The sequence below is a fragment of the Xiphias gladius genome, chromosome 4 (assembly GCF_016859285.1).
Source record: "Xiphias gladius isolate SHS-SW01 ecotype Sanya breed wild chromosome 4, ASM1685928v1, whole genome shotgun sequence".
NCBI classification, from domain to species: domain Eukaryota; kingdom Metazoa; phylum Chordata; class Actinopteri; order Istiophoriformes; family Xiphiidae; genus Xiphias; species Xiphias gladius.
Window position 1 is genome coordinate 15,276,734 of NC_053403.1, and position 17,149 is coordinate 15,293,882.

At 41.3% G+C, this 17,149-nt stretch overlaps 1 protein-coding gene across 1 annotated transcript; it reads left to right on the forward strand.

Moving 5' to 3' along the window:
• The first annotated feature begins 11,403 nt into the window (after positions 1 to 11,403).
• LOC120788609 (terminal nucleotidyltransferase 5A-like) lies at positions 11,404 to 15,568 on the forward strand. The gene is made up of 2 exons (XM_040124502.1): positions 11,404 to 12,485; positions 13,714 to 15,568. The coding sequence occupies exons 1-2, from the start codon at positions 12,060 to 12,062 to the stop codon at positions 14,527 to 14,529; spliced, it is 1,242 nt and encodes a 413-aa protein (XP_039980436.1). The 5' UTR covers positions 11,404 to 12,059; the 3' UTR covers positions 14,530 to 15,568.
• The last annotated feature ends 1,581 nt before the right edge of the window (positions 15,569 to 17,149 follow it).

The following is a 17,149-nucleotide window of genomic DNA, read 5'->3' on the forward strand; positions in this document are numbered from 1 at the left end:
CAGAGTCTGTGGAGGTCAACTCCATGGCAGTGACTGAACAGAGAGTTTGACTGCTTCATGGTCACATTTATTTCCAAAAGAATAAATAAAACAATTTGCGTGCAACCTACCTGGCTTCAACTATGACCACCAACATGCTAGTTGACTATTTATGTGAGAAGATGCAGTCGTTCTCTTTTCTCATTTTCTCGTTCCCCCAGTCTTTGTGTTCTGCAGTTTTGTCAGGCCATGCTAGACTGTAGGCGTTGGAAGCCTGCCCGCTTGTTTAAATAAGGGAAATTCACTGTTTCGGGAGTGCAGCAGAAAAATCCACTCAGTCATGTGAGACAGTGGGAGAGGATTTGGCAAGGTTAAGTCTTCATACTGAATACATAATGACATATGGATAAATCATTCATTTCTCCACTGTTTGTTTTAGTCTTCTTTCTTTATCATCTTTGTCTCCATCTGGCTCCATGTGTATGAAAAATTTTTTTTAGCTTTGAATCCAAGTTTCAAAACACACAAACAACTGGAGTTGCAGCCAGGGATTATGTCACTTTATCACCTGATATTTATTTGCTATAATGCTGTCCATGTGTGACCACTGAATGCCCACCCTTCTCTCAATCGCCTCAGTTCATAATCCCCCCATTCATTTCTGATTGTCAAACATACAGTATGCAGATACCTGAATGATGCTATCACATATTTAACGTTAAAACCCTCATTTGGAATGAAAATCATAGGACCCAAAGTTTTTTAGCTGTTATCAACATTTTTTTTTTCTATTTCAAGTCATTTTATTCAGCTTAAAATACAACCAAAATGGCGCAAAAATGTTATTGTGCATTATTTCAGATATTGCATTCTTTTTGGACTTTTAGTCTTCCATTACAGTAGCTAAAACTAACAGATATAAAACCTCTCTCTGCAGTCTCTCGACTAAACCCTGTGAGGAAAGCTGATACATACTGTAGGTATACCCACTCAAGACACAAGTAACTTGTTTTAACTTGTGTAAAACTGTTTTTACCCACTATCTTGTGTTTCTTGTTCACTGCTGCGCAACCATTTGCCCTCTGGGAACAAATAAATTGATTATACACAGGGGCTTTGTCATATTGACAGGAAAGGACCTTCACCAACTACAGTAACTACATGGACTGATGTAAAGAAAAATGTAAACTGCATGAATCAATCTTTACTAGACTGGGCAAAGGAAGGAGAGAGAATGAAACAAAGAGAGTAAAACACCGTGTTCTTTACACTGCTGACATAGATCTTTGAAATGTAGCTGGCTGAAGCTTTTTTTTTGGATGAATAATAATGCAGAGAAATAACATGTAGCCGTTGATCTACAAAGACATGCCTTTTGCACGTTCAGATGACTGAGTTTGACAAAACTCCATCGGCCAGCTGGCAGGAATTTTTGAAATGCTTATGTGCTTCAGAGAGACCCAAACTCCCAGAAGTTAATGTGCTGTCCTTTGCTTTAATTGTTCTGGGGCCCGTCAAAGTGAAGATGACCTCATTACTCACTGAGTGATGACTAAAATTAGGATTACAAACAGTAACAATGGTTGGATCACTGAGTTGCATTTAAATCAGCTGTTGGGGCAAAAAGTGAAGGTACTGGTCCAACTCTGCATGTAGAGGCTACGTGCCAAAGTTATTCTCTAATTATTTCTGATGAATGATATTCTATTTGGTGTAATTCTTGCCATTTCTTACCCACTGCACACATGCAAAGACATCAATACACTCATAAACTCTTTTCTCTGACCAAGTGAACCCCTAACATGTCTTTTTCTCTCTGCTCCAAACAGGAAAAGCTGTAATTATAAACACACAGCAATTATTTATGAGACAACAGCCATGCTGTTGCCTGTTGGAATCCAGTCCAGTAAATATTTCTCATAAAACACAGTCCAGGAATGAATGTTTTGGAAAAAAGAAGTAGAATTAGTTAAAAAGCTTATCACAAAATGCAAGTGATCAGTGGAAGCTGGTGATGGTCCCTTGGCCGTGTAAAAATTTGCGAATGATATGAATGTAAATAAACAAAGAAAAAACAACAAAGAAAGAAAAAAATACAATTTGCAATTCACAGTTACAATTATACAGTCACACAAAAAGAAACACACACGCACTTTGTAAAGAAAAATAAACACAAACCTGCTAACATGAGGAACTGCAGAGCCATCGGAGGGCTCCGGTTTGTGCCTGTCATGTTTCAACTGTTACAGTCAAGTCACAGAGCTCAGCAACTTTCGGAAAAATAAATAGCTGGCGATATTTGATAAACCCACGCTGGGTTAGCATGATCACCGCTACCGGCTGCTGTTTCTCACTGGAGCATGTGTCCTGTTAGCTAGCTACAGCCGGGAGGTGTCTATCAAAGTTTGGCGTGTGGTAAGAAAAAAAAAAGGAAAAGAAAAAAGAAGAAATGTTTTTGAAAGGACCACATACAAATTACATCTAAACAGTCATTTTTTTGGTTTCCAGGAAGTTGCTATCTAAATACTCAAAATGTCCGTATATAAGGTGACATGAGATTGTGGAAATGAGTTTTCTAACCCACTGCATGCGCGTCCTGGATACCTTGTAAACCGAAAACCTGTCTTATATATAGTGAACCAGAGTGCGACTGGGACTTCCGGGTTCTGTTCCAGATCTAAGAAAACCTCATTTAAAATCACACTGACATTTGTAACTGCGCTAGCCTCGGAACAGAGCCTCTCTGAACAGTATGCTGTGTGGCGGGCTTCATATGTTTAGATAACACAACCATAACTTAAAGAATTTTACAAGCACTTATACTTGTCTACATTAATATTACTTTCGTTTATTTTATATTTTCAGACTAACTGATGCATTGTTATTTTTCTTGTGTTGTACAAAAAGAACAAGTCCTTTCCATCTTCCTGAATAGGAAACAGAGTTACAGGTTGAGAAACAAGTGTTTTGTTTGATTTTGCTTTTTTGTTTGTTTGTTTTCTCTGTGACTCAAATGTAATGGTATCAAATGCGAGGCACAAACTGGGGGCGTGTGTGTTGTGTAGGTTGTTAAACCTGCATCGGGTCTCTCAGGTGTTTTGGAAGCTCCTTTAATCACATTATATATCGATTCGATAAATACTTTTCCTAAATGAAAGACATGAGCACGTTGTCTTGGAAGGAAGAGAAAAAGGTAGAGAAACCTCAAAACGACAAACAAAGTCGAGAGGAAGCACGGGCCAATGTGAGAAGTAGGCCGTTGAAGAAAAGCACTTTCATGCGAGGTAAATAGAGAAAGCTGTGGTATGTGACATCAGGCTTGGATGAAACCAGCTGGCTGGATGCTGCATGTGAGGTGGTGACGTGGTGCTCTGGCATTTGAGATAGCAATTTTATTTCAGGCTCTCCGTCATCTATCCACCTCTGCTCCTCATGTTTTGTTTATGCTTTCCAACCCCCCTTCCTCCCACCCCTCCCTGCTGTCCAACTCATCATCGCTCCAGGCAGTCTTCACTCTCATCATCCAGAACCTCAATTATATATACCAGGGGGTATTTTTCCACCCTAAACCTTTCATGATAGAGCGAAGTGCCAAATGACTGACCGTGGCGCAAAATTACTGCCACATCACCTGCAGCTGCAGCTCACACATGGCTTCACCAAAACCAAGCTGGGGTGGATTTCCTGCAAGATCTTACCACTAACATCCTTTGTTTCGAGCACTAAACATCTCCGTAACACCCATCATTAATCTGATCTGAGCTGTAAACTGCCATATGTTGATCCTAAGAGCAGATTGCTGTTACCAAGAGGGAGTGACTGCATGTGTGTGTTTGCTGTGCTTTTGTTTTCTGTGCCATTTCAACATACCATATGACTGAGGCGGCAGAATATGTTTTCTCACTCGTTATGGTAGCTAACAGGTTGCAGATGCATTTAGAGGAAGCACAGTGGAAATGTCATCTCTCATGCCATTTACATGTGCACGTTCAAATACACACAAATTTGGCAGACACCTCAAAGGCACTGGTTTCTAGTTTTCGATCGTCGGTGGCCATAAATCAGTCTGCGGAGTCAAAGCAAAACTGAGCCTGAGCGTTCGCCTCTGCTGCACATGCAACCAGTCATTTGAGTCATCTGTTTTACAGACAAAGTGGTGAGCTGTTGCTGGGGCTACATAATAATGCTGACAAAGACCTCAACAACAACAACAACAGCAGCAAAAAAAACTGCAGAAATGAATGGAAATGTTTCGCTGCCGAGACACAAAGTTCATCTGGTTGCATCAGTCATCAAACCGAAATGACTCTCACACACATTTCCCATGGCAAATACCTGCAATATATCTAATGAGAGCATTAGTTTAAACAGAACAGGGGCTCAGTCTCACCATAAATCACTCTACACAATCCACACATACTGCATGTCTGGAAAGAAAAAAAAAGAAGCTTTGAATGATTGATAACTAATTTAGGTGATTCTGTCAAAGATGCGTGTGATTCATTACTGCATTTTTACTTATTCAGCTTTTGATTACAGAATCATAATGCACAGCATTCAAGGTTAAAATGACCTAACTTGGCTCTTGGAAGACACTTTTCACCCCACACAGCTGTACAAATACATGCGTTAACATTTCAGTGCAGTCTAAAGTGTGGGAAACTGAGAATAGGGGAAGTGCAAAGAGTGTATATTAAAGTACTGAATAAGCAGAATGAAAAGAGCACCATCTAGTGAGATGTCCAAAGATTTTTTAACAGAGTCCAATAGAATGGCATTCAGTAGAGCACACAAATCCGCCACGGTCAAATACTGACCACATTGGTGAAAAATGCCCTATCTCGCAATGTTAAGGAAAGTGTTATAAAAAAATCGCTGGATCCGCCCCTTTAACCGGATCTGCCTCATAATTGAATGGGTTCTTGCCTGACCCCTACCCCATCCCTCCACCAAGTTTGGTGCAAATCGGTTCAGTATTTTTCTGCCTAATCCTGCGGACAAACAAACCATCAAACAAACCAACAGGGCGAAAACATAACGTCCTTGGGAAAGGTAATAATCTCCAGTCAGTCCAGAGCAACGTGGGCTAAACGCAGTAATCCAGCAGATGGCATTGTGGTACCTTCATGCTGTGAGAGTGTGTCACTTGTTGAAACTATTCAGGGGTTTTCCAGTTTCTCCATGAAACCGTAAGAATGATGTATTAAAAGGAAGATGAAAGTACATCTACCCAAAATAAGTTGCTCATCTTTTGTTACTATACAACCTATTTCAAATTAATTCCAATTTTTCATTTCATTGTCGAGACACTTCAGGAAGAAGCAGAAAACTGTGACATGAACAGACTTTCAGGAAATGGAGTACATTTCTTTGGATTGGTGCAGTGGTTCCAAACCGTTCGGGTTCGTGAAACAAAGCAATGTCTACTTGTGACTTCATCATTTGCATACAGAATATGCACTGCTGGATTTAGTAGCTGGGTTCAGCTGCTACGGGATCCCAGATTTGCTGTGTGGTAATTTGATTAAACACATTAACTTGCAACATATACATACAAAACTGAAATAATGAATACACACAGAATCACAAAGTCACAAATGACCCATTTTGGGTTAATATAGCACCAACACAATACCGGGTTAACTTTACCCAGTACCTCTTAGTAGTAAAGCAAGACAATGGGTTTGACCCAGTGTTTTGTTCTGTTATGTTTTTTAATATTACTATTGAATTATTTACACATACTAACATTTTTAGGTTATATTGAAGGATATTTACAGTTATTTTGACCCAGTCTTAGACACAACACGCTCAACAAGTTTTATCTTCCAAATGTCACCTTTTTCCAAAACGATGTGCAAAAGACATTCAAAACTACACATATCATTAGCAATAATTAAAAAGTAGTAACATGGAAGTTCAGAAAACTCAAGCAGATTACAACAGTTTGCAACAATATCATATATTAGTTTGGTTAAATAATCCTTAAAACATTGCTGTTGGGTAAAGTTAACCCAGTAGTTTGTTGTTATTCTGACTCAAACTGCTCAAACTGGGTCAACTTTGTTCCAGTGATTTTTACTTGACTCTGACACAGGAACCTTCCCTGAAACAGAGCCTCAGATTAGTAATAAAGCAGGATCCACCTTGAAGCGCTTATCGTGTAACTTAACTTGTGCCTCACTGCCATAAGTTTTCGAAACATTTTTTAATTAAATTGGCACAAACCAAGAACACAGAGACCCGAGAGAATTCACAAATATATAAAATTGACATACTTTTCAGTTGCAGAAATATGTTGTTTTTTTTCCTGCTTCATATCCTGTTAATCTCAGGTCCCGGCAGACTTAATTTATGACAGTTTGTAAGGGCCCCAAACCAAAGGTTGGGTTTTATTTACAGGCTGTTTGTAAAACTCATTTTAGTCACATTTGAGGGTCAGGAAGGAATTTTCAGCGCTGTCTCCCTTCAGTTTCATTAAGTGGACCCAGATACAAAGGAGGCATGTTTAAGCATTTGTGCATCTGCATGTATTAAATGGGACAGATCAGATCATCACAGAATATTAATGTGGTTTTGACATCTCCAACCACAGTATCAAACAGGAAGCTGAGTCACTGATAGAGAAATTCACTTCCTGTTTATTTTGTTACAGCAGTTTTCTGTCCTCAGTCATGACAAATCAGGAAAGCGGAACAGTCTGTCAAACAAAAAATAGGGAAAATATTGACTTACAAGGCAGGGGGATTGTATGAATTTCTGTGGCTGCAATAAAAGACTGAGTTCAATTCACTGGGAGTTTTTTGTACAAACAACATCCGCTGTGTTATCATTTAACGATCACTTATAAACATCATCAGTTTATGCTCTTTGTATTGTATGACTTAGAAACGTTTTATAAACATTTAACATATACAATATGTTAATGCTTGAGCAACACATGTTCGTAAACTTGCTGGCATGACCAAGTGTGTTTATCTTATATGTTCATTAAACATAAACTCTCGTATGAGTTATATCCAAAGATGGGTACTTGCATCAAGTCTGTGTTTTACTGGAGACTATACCTCTAATTTTGAGGAAGACTACGATATAATAAACCACAGTATAATCTTGATATCTTGTTCTGTCTTCATTTCACCACAGCATTCTTACAGTGTGTAGTTGTCATTAACATGCTCATCCTCGGTGCACCTTCTAGGAGCGCTGCAGCATGGCTTACGGCGCAGGACACGTCAGCGAATCTCATTAGAGCCTGTGGAGGAGTTTAGTGCATGGGGGCTTACACTACTGAGCACACTCTTCAAGGTTGACTGGGGTAAACAAATGTCTCATACTGAGGTCAGGGTTGAAACTGATTGGAAATACTGTCGAGGTCCGTCTTTGCCTGCATACAGTGCCATTAGCTACATTAGCTACTATGTACTCTACATCTACTGTACTGTGTATCTGTCAAAGGGCCATGGGAGGGACTCTGAGAATGTGAATTTTCATGCACAGTATCAGGAACAGGAAGGTTGGTAATTTCTTGCAGCTGATGCATTACTTGTGCTCAAGTGCCAGATCAGAATTTCAGCAGTTTCTTTGGGACCGCCAGTGTGAACCAGTACGAATACAATTATTTCTGCAACCCCGATGGACTATTTCTTCAGATTCTGATAACAAAACAGGCTTACACAGGATAGATAAGAATTCTAGGTTCCCGTGTTAAAACACAACTAAACACAATGCGTTCATGTATTACTGTTCCTGATATTAAAATACAGAGGAATATCTTAGGATACAATCATACAACAAAAATGATAGTAAAGTAGCAAGTTTAATATTTTTTTCTGTTTTCATTAAAGGGGGTAGAAATGGGAAGACGGTGGTAAAAGGGGGTATGAAGTTCTTTGTTTAAGATGGAAAATGGGGGAAGTCAGTTGTCTTGGTTGTTGTCAACCCCTGACCCTGAGCATTAATCAGCTTTCAGCCTTTTTTTTTTAGAAATGCAGCATTTAAAAAATACAGATATCCATTTGTGCTAACCTTAAAGCTCGCTGTGCTAACGCCAGGCAGGTCGAACCAAACACGGTGATCAAGGCCCAGTCTTCATCCCAGCTAGCCAAACAGCCGATGCTAACATGGGGAAGATGGTGAGGATATTTTTTTTCCACAAAGCGGCTATCCTCTTCCTTTAAAACAAAATTTTACGTTTCATGCATTCGGGTTCAGCGTTAATGCTAAATGCAGATATTCAATAAATGCACTTACTCTAAGTCAAATTCAACATAAAGCAGTGGCTAATTTTCAACCTGCTAATGTTAGCATTTTCACTTCACACCCTCTGGTGTCATGTGGACTGTAAAAAACACAAATCACCTCACCAATTGCCTGTCCATGAACTACTAAATCTGATAACTTTAGCTTTAATCATCCAAGGTTGACTAGGTTAAAGAGTAGATTGTTGTTCTACATGATGCCACAGGGTATTTATGGTAACTGACCATTAAAATATTCATACCAAAAAGCAAATCATAAAATTTACCTGAAAATTACACTGAATCAATTTGGCAGCTTTGTACACCAACCCCAGTACATTGGAGGTTTAAAATTTGTAAAAATAATTATAATTAAAAAAGATATGTGTTCTGTTTTTTTTTTTATATAATAATAATTTTTACAAATATTTAAACAGGTTCATTTTTAGCCTCTGCTCAGATGAAAAAAAGCTGATTTTATTTCCTTTTATCAGTTGTGAAAGATTTCTCTTACTCCCCAGTCTACAACAGAATAAAAAGTAGGGAGAAGTACTTGGGAAATGGACCGAGAAAAGAGAGTATTTTGGGTCAACATGGTATCAAAGATTAATTTTTTTCCTACCAATGGAAATCCAGACGAAAGAATAAAAATATTAGAGGGCTTTAAGGGAGTGAGGTGGGAAAGGGAAGGAGGAAGAGGGTGGGGCACGTTCGGCTAACGGGCTCACTGTAATCTCTTAATGAACTTTCACATGTAGGAATGGTGGAAAAAGGGGATGGGAAAGAGAATGAGCCAAAAAAGAGGAAGAGTGGTATAAAATGGAGGGAGGGAAAGAAGGATTACTAGTGAAAGACAAAGAGGTTGCTGGACAACGGTGGGGAAAGAGATACGTTAGAGCTGATCAGAAAGGAGGAGGCCCAAAGGACGTGCTGGCCAAGTCTACGTCTGACTTTTTGAATGAAGCTGTGGGTTTCATTTAGTGTTTATAAGGAGGGATGTCTGCACAGTCATGTCAAAAAAATCCCACACAAGCTACCACACACGTAGAGCTGCATGCCAATCGTACTTACACAAAGAAAACAGGGCACATAACCACACAAGCGTGAGCTGTATACACATTGACGCTCACAAACAGATACATTACATGCATGCGGAGACGCACGTATACACTTAAATTTGTTTCCATATGTGGCGATCGGTTTGACAGCCTGACAAGGGGGTCTGTCTGAAATCCCCTCACCAATCCGCTGATGTCGTCAGACATCGGAAACCAAGCTGGTGTCATCCACTTGACAAGTCAGAGGTCGGGTAAGTAGCTGATGCCTGGTAAGTATCCATGGCAGTAAGCCTGACATTGAGCCAGTTGGTGAATGGGGAAAGTGATGAGTGTGACTGACCCGCTGTCTTGTGTGAACCGACAGAGCTGTGCTGTCCGCCATCTGGAAATGTTGATACAATACTGTCTGTAATTCAGCTCTAATTTCGTTTTAAGTTTTCCATAATCCCACTTTCGTTTATTAGTGGCATTGGATCCTGTTCACATAATGACACACAAATGAGAAGCAATACCGAGAAGTGAAAAACAGCTCCCACACACTTCAAATGAATTCTTGGCCTTTATGGCTAAAATGCTTATTACATAAAGTGTTATCAGATACAGCACATTTTCACACAAATACACAGATATCACAGGTTTTGAAACTATATGTGAAGCGGTGAAGTTTTTTTTCAAAAATAACTCTTCAGTTTGCTTTTTTCTGCATCTCGGTTATTCCACCAGTTTGTTCAAATAGTTAAAACACATTTGTTTGACAGTTCTGGTTTGTCCTATGTTGTTTAAAAACTTTGCTTTTTCCACACATTACTTTTTACTGTCTTTTTTTATCAACATAGTTAAAACACATTTGTTTGACAGTTCTGGTTTGTCCTATGTTGTTTAAAAACTTTGCTTTTTCCACACATTACTTTTTACTGTCTTTTTTTTATCAACGTTTTGTAATCTGAGCATGCATTTAACAATACCTTAAAATGTCAGAAGCAGTGCATTATCTAAAGACTTGTGTGTGTGTGTGTGTGTGCCTGCATGGGTCTCTCTGGGCATGCCTGTGTGTGTCTGTGTGAACATTTGTGTCACTGCACATACAGGGTAATCTGTGGTAAGCTGGTTTATGGGCTCGTCCACAGTGACGCAGATACACAGGCCAAGCTCTACACTTATAGATTCTCCATGACAACTAACCTGCAGAGAACCTGCGGCCGATACCCTACATTCAGACAGACATCTTACTTTGTATCTTACATATCAGAAATGTTCATCACAAATGTGCAATAAATCCAGATCTTTTAAAACTGATAATTAAACCCATTTTGCATGAGATATGCATACAGGTTACGTGCTTGCACAAGTTCTCTGCAATTTTGCTGCAAGTTTGCAAAGTAACCCCAGGCCGAAGAGTTGCCTGCGGGGCCAAATGAGGAATGGGTGAAAAACCACCCCTAGAGGGCGTTCAGGATTTGCGCATTCCCCCAGCCTCACCTGTGAACGATGACACTCCTGAGAAACTGTAATACAAGACTGGAAAGATTCACATTTGTAACATTTGTGACAGCCTGGCTGCTCGGTAATTAGGATTTCAACGACGGCATTAAATCAACTGTGTAGCAGTCACATCATCCCAGTGCGACTGTCTGAGCACAGCTGGACCGGGCCAAAAGACTCCTCTTCACTTCAAAATATCAGAAACTACTGGGCCTGTTGTAAAGTATTAAATAAGCTGCAGACATTTCTCAGAGAGTTTATCCTCACTGGAGTGGATAAGTGATATTGGATCGGCGTTGTTTAGTACCTCTAAACAGGAGGAGAAGTGTGGGGGTGCGTCCCTGGAGTTATAGGACTGTTGACACAAGTGAGCATTTTGGAGGAAGACGGGGTGCAGAAGGAGGCCGATTCTAAGCGAGCGAGGCTTTTGGTTAAGGGTCAGCTGCCAGCCGGACTCTTTCTCTTCCCTTGCAACGCCCATTCTCCAGACACGCCTCAGTCTCCGGGCTCGCAGCCACTCAAAGCAAGTGTGGGAAGCGGTGGCAGCTATTAGTAGGGCTGGACTGTCAATCAAACCGACCCGCCCCGACGCTCCTCAGACGGGAAGCATACTGTTCACAACTTCTCCAGCTGCTGTGGAGCGGGACCTCTGGGGCCACCACGCAGTATCAACCAGCGGCAAAACGGCCAAAATGTAAAGGATAAGCAGCCATACACCACTTAATGAAAGTAGGTGTGCATTGGAAAACTGTGGCAGTCTTACAAGGACACGTAGAGTTGGTGTTACGCGGGGACGCGCAATAAGCCGTGCGTAAAAGTGAGCCAGAGAGGACAGAAGTAAAGAAATTCTGCGGTGGCTCAAGCGTTTCTCCGGATGCGATGGATGCGTCAGTGAGCCTCTGGGACGTAATGAAAAGCTGAAGCTGCGAGGAGCAATCGCTTCGACTTGAACAGTTGGCGTCTTCTCTCCACGGTTGGGCGACAGAGCCGGAGCCGGAGCCGAGCGCGCAGCGGGGCAGCAGACGCTGGACAGTGACTAAGCCTTTACGACCTGGGAAGCTCATGAATTGAATTTGTCTGGAGTGCAGACTGTAAGAAGTAGGACAAGCATAACACCGCCCGACTAGTTCTTTCCGCCATGCGTAGAGACGCGTTGTCGTCCAGAATAGTGATGTTATGATAGAGCTCGTTTCCCAACGGGTCAGTTCTACAGAAAGCTGCAGCTAGCTGATGCCACTGCTCGGACGGGAGTTAGTGGAAAGTTTTGTCGTTTACATCCCCCTGTCTACCTCTGATCAACATGGACGAGAGTGTTGAGTCTGCCGCGGCCGACAGCTGCTCGGACGGGGAGAGCATCAACCTCAGCGTGCTCAACTGGCAGCAAGTGCAGCGGCTGGACGCCATCCTCACCGGCTCCATCCCCATCCACGGCCGCTGGAGCTTCCCTACGCTGGAGGTGAAGCCGCGGGATATCGTGAAGGTGGTCCGGAGCCGCATGGAGGAGAAGCGGATACATGTCCGGGAGGTGCGCCTCAACGGCTCCGCGGCCAGCTACGTCCTGCATGAGGACAGCGGTCTGGGATGGAAAGATCTGGACTTGATATTCTGCGCCGAGCTGAAGGGAGAGATCGAGTTTCAGATAGTGAAAGATATAGTCCTGGACTCACTTCTAGACTTCTTGCCCGAGGGAGTGAATAAAGAAAAGATCACACCAGTGACCTTAAAGGTAGCGTATGGAGTTAGAACTCATATACGGAATATTGACCACATGATTTGCAAAGCAGAATGGACATTTTTTTCTCAAACTTTTCAGGCTTTCAAACCTGCCAGGAAAGATTGCGCATTGCTGTAGAACCTTCTTTTCCCTCTTTATCTTATTTCCATCTAGACTGTAACTACAAGACTGAACTTATCTGCATTTCCCAGTCAATGCGCACGTTTTAAGTTTGCAAATGCTCTTAAATTACATTTAAACAAATCTTACAAAAACAAGATTGAGATCTGCCACGAATACGTACAACCAGCACAGGGTTATAAGCATTCAAATAGTAAAAAGGTCGGTTTCCAGTTCAAAGAGGATTCTGTCTAATCCAATTGGAGTGAGATCCACATTAATCAGTCGGCTCTCAGTTACCTGGATACCAAGGACTACCGAGGCTACTAATGGCCCACCAACAGATGTGATCAGCAAAACTGCATGACTGACAGACCAAATCAAGATTTTTTTATCTGGTGCAAATAGCATTAATGTCCAGTTTTTGACGCCTGCAAAAATTAAGGCTGGTTTTTAACGTTCTTTACTCTGAAGATCTCCATGTAAGATCAAGCAGAGCAATCTTTATTAAACCTTATCGTGAAACCAAAACATCTGTCTGATAAGCAGGTCTCTAGTCATTTTTAGAGAAATACGACAGAAGTGCTGCAGAAACCAAGGATATATTACAGCTCTGAGAAAGAGGAAAAACAAGGAGGAGGTGTCGGTTAGCAGGCGCAGAGAAGGCAGCTGGCCTCTGAGTGATTGGGAAAGAAGTCTGACATATATTCGTAAAAATATAACATAGTGCTCAACAATCGAAATAATTCTGGTCCAGTTTAGCCTATTATTTGCTCATAATATATTGCAGTGCCTTTTGTAAATCCTGTAAGTGACAGATGGAGTACAGAGAACAAATGAACAAAACTAGATTTATTTTCTTTAAGTATAATGGATAAAATGTTTTTAACATTTAATGATTTTCATTACCATAAGCCTGTGTGTTCTATAGTTATAAGTATCAATATAAAGGGGGTAAATCCAGCGAACTCCCTTTGTTCCAACAGTGTCCCGTTTTTTGACATCAGTTTTCACTCATGAATTCATTGACTTGAACCCTGCAAAAACGTGAGATACAATAGACATAGAGCAATGTGTCAGTCTGTGATGACAGCTAATTCTTCTCTTCTGTGTTTTTCAGGAGGCTTATGTGCAAAAGATGGTGAAGGTGTGTAATGACTCTGACCGCTGGAGTCTCATCTCCCTCTCCAACAACCGGGGTAAAAATGTGGAGCTAAAGTTTGTGGACTCTCTTCGACGGCAGTTTGAGTTCAGCGTGGACTCCTTCCAGATCCGCCTGGACTCACTTCTCCTCTTCTACGAGTGCTCAGAGCACCCAATGGCTGCCACTTTCCACCCCACGATCCTCGGGGAGAGTGTCTACGGTGACTTCCCCACCGCCCTCGATCACCTGCGCAAGCGCCTCATCTGCACACGGAGTCCTGAGGAGATCCGAGGAGGGGGCTTGCTGAAGTACTGCCACCTCCTGGTGCGGGGTTTCCGTGCAGCTTCGGACGCTGAGATGAAACTGCTGCAGCGCTACATGTGCTCACGCTTCTTCATAGACTTTCCTGATGTGAGCGAGCAGAGGAGAAAGCTGGAGTCCTATCTGCAGAACCACTTTGTAGACCTGGAGGACAGGAAGTATGACTATTTGGCCACGCTGTATGACGTGGTGCAGGAGAGCACAGTGTGCCTGATGGGCCACGAGAGGCGCCAGACACTCAGCCTCATCTCATCACTGGCACTGCGGGTCCTGGCTGAGCAGAACGCCATTCCTAATGCTGCCAACGTCACCTGCTTCTACCAGCCGGCCCCCTATGTCTCAGATGGCAACTTCAGCAACTATTACGTAGCACAAGTTCAGCCTGTCTACTCCTGTCCTCCCTCGCCTCCTCAGCAGTACCTTACTCCTCCGCAGCATCCGATGTATGCCACCTGGTTGCCCTGTAACTAAACCTTATGTACATACATGCAATTTGCGTAACTGGTGGAACACATGCCCACTTAAAAGGGATGAATGATGATCCTTTTATCTTCTCCGTGAGATGGGAAATTTAGGGAAACGAGAAAGGAAATTCAGGAGACAAAATTAGACAAAGAGTGCAGATAAAATAAGAGAATAAGGCAAGGAAGGGAAATGAGGACAAGGAACCTGGATCAAGGCAGAGGGCCAGAGAGAGGCTTTTCCTGAGGGTAGGGTGCCACAGCATGGAAGAGCTGAGCACACAGGGACAGATGCCAATGAGAGACGCTGACCCATCAGTTTTACGGTTCTTCCATCAGGGCCAAGATCGATTCGGTAGAGCAAACCACAAGTCGAGCTCAGCCTCGGAGTCATCAACAGCCTGGACGTGATGATATTTTCCTCCTGTGTTGTGAGTTACGGCTCACAGGAACTCAAATTTCAAACGTTGAACTTGTATAATATCCATATCCTCTTGACATTACAAAGCAAAACAGACACTCACATTCAGCACAGCCACGGAGATGAACTTAAGACACACGATGTGATGAAGATATAGATTCATGGTCAGACAACAGCAACAACCCTTCAACCTTTTACATGTGGTCTGTTGTGTGTGTGAGTGGGGTAGGGGGTGGGGGATCTGAAATTTGGGATTTGTTTACAAATCCACAGATTTACTTTGATACTCAAGTTTATCTGAACTCTGAAAAAAAAGAAACAACAAAACAATGCATGCTTTATTTCTGTACAGGAATAATTTTCTTTAAGTGCCTAGATAAAGCCTAAAGGGAAGAGATATTTTTGTGATTCTTTATTGTAGAGAACTGTTGAGTTGTCTCATTGACATTTTCAAGGTGATAATGAATGTACTGAGGATCAGATAGTTTACCAATGCTGAGTAAGGTCTCTTACACTGAGGGAGCTATAGGACCAACTTTTGGCAATGTTTAGTAAAGACTGCTCTTATCTGCAGTCCTGCTGGACGAATGCACATCCTGATTACGAAAGAGGAAGTAACATCATAATCTCATCATCTGTGGGGGTAGGGGGGAGGGGAGGGTGGGGGGTGGGTGGGTGGGGAGGGGTTGTGGTGGATGGTGGTTGGTGGTTGAATCATAAATGCTTAATAGAGTACAATAGATTGTAAGTGTGAGAGAAAGAGGTTTGGCATGAACAGAATAAACTGCTCTTATCTGCAGTTCTCTTGGTTTGCAAAATAAGGTGGACCAGCGCACAGCCCGATAACCAAAAATGCAATTTTTCTCAGAGAGAAGACAATCTAATCATTTGTGGGATGCTAAGAACGGAGGTATATTTGGAATATATAAAAGTTTTTCCCCAACCACATGTAATTCTTAGAGTATTTCATAAAGCATACGTGCTACATGCTGAAATGTTCTACTAGATTTTGGCATACACATGCTAAAATGCATATTAATAAATTGATCTGAAATATACAGCTCAAGCGTACTTAAAGGTGTCCTGTGGAGTTTCCTTATAAACAAAAAAAAAAGTTGTGCTTACATTGAATGTTCCTCACCAAAAGACACCTTGTGTATCCTTGAGGTCTAACAACACTGCTGAGTGTGCTTTCATCCTCGCAAAACGCTTGAATTTTTGAAATATTTTAAACCATGTATTGTTTACATCCGTGTTTGCGATCTTCTTCTTTACTGCCCTTCTTCTTTTCATACTAAAAATTGTATGCTTCTTCATGCATTACCAGTCAGTGGAACAGCATGAAATGGATGGTGGGATATAAATCACCCTGCCCGTATGAGGCACATGTGTGCATGTGCATCCTTGTGTGCATGCACGATACAAACAAAACAGGGACCCACTTCTAAAAAAATTGTTTCACAGCACTACTTGTGGTCAAAAAAAGGTACCTTTAAGTTTCAAAAACATATTAAAGAGAAAGTAAATCAGATATGCAATGTGTCTGGAATGCATTCTGAAACAGTGATAACCAGTTTTTTTAAAATTACACTGGAAAGTTTTAATGCAATTAAAATATCATAATATTTTTAATTATGATATGTTATATCTTTTTAAAAAATCAAATATAGAAAATGGTCTCTTTTTTTTTTTTTTTTTTTTACATATTTTGTGTACAAAGGCATTTTGACATACTGTATGCACTATAAAAGAAAAATGTTTGCTTTCCATGTGAAAGAAAAACAGAAAGTTCAGGATATTTGGCATCTGCAAATATCTGCAGACCTCACAGAGATAGAACAATCTGTGTGTTTGCCAGAGGGGTGGAGGTTGGATTGTGTATGCAGGGATGTTGCAGCAGTGTACAAGCATACTACTAGTAGAGTCCCAGCAGATACTTTATGCATGAAGCCAGAAAAGCTTCATGTAAGCCCAATGAACATTGGCCAATGTACAGTACTTCATCCTCGCTTTTATGAGAAAGACAAAGTTTGAGATGTGTGGAAATTTGGCTGCATGACCGGTTGACAGCTGTCAACATTTTTATCTCCTCTTTGCATGGAAAAGTACCACACAATATGGAAATAATGTAAAAAATGTAGAGTACAGATGATGACAATCACATGGATATTTGAAGGGCGATAAGATAAATTGGGTAAGATCTAGGATT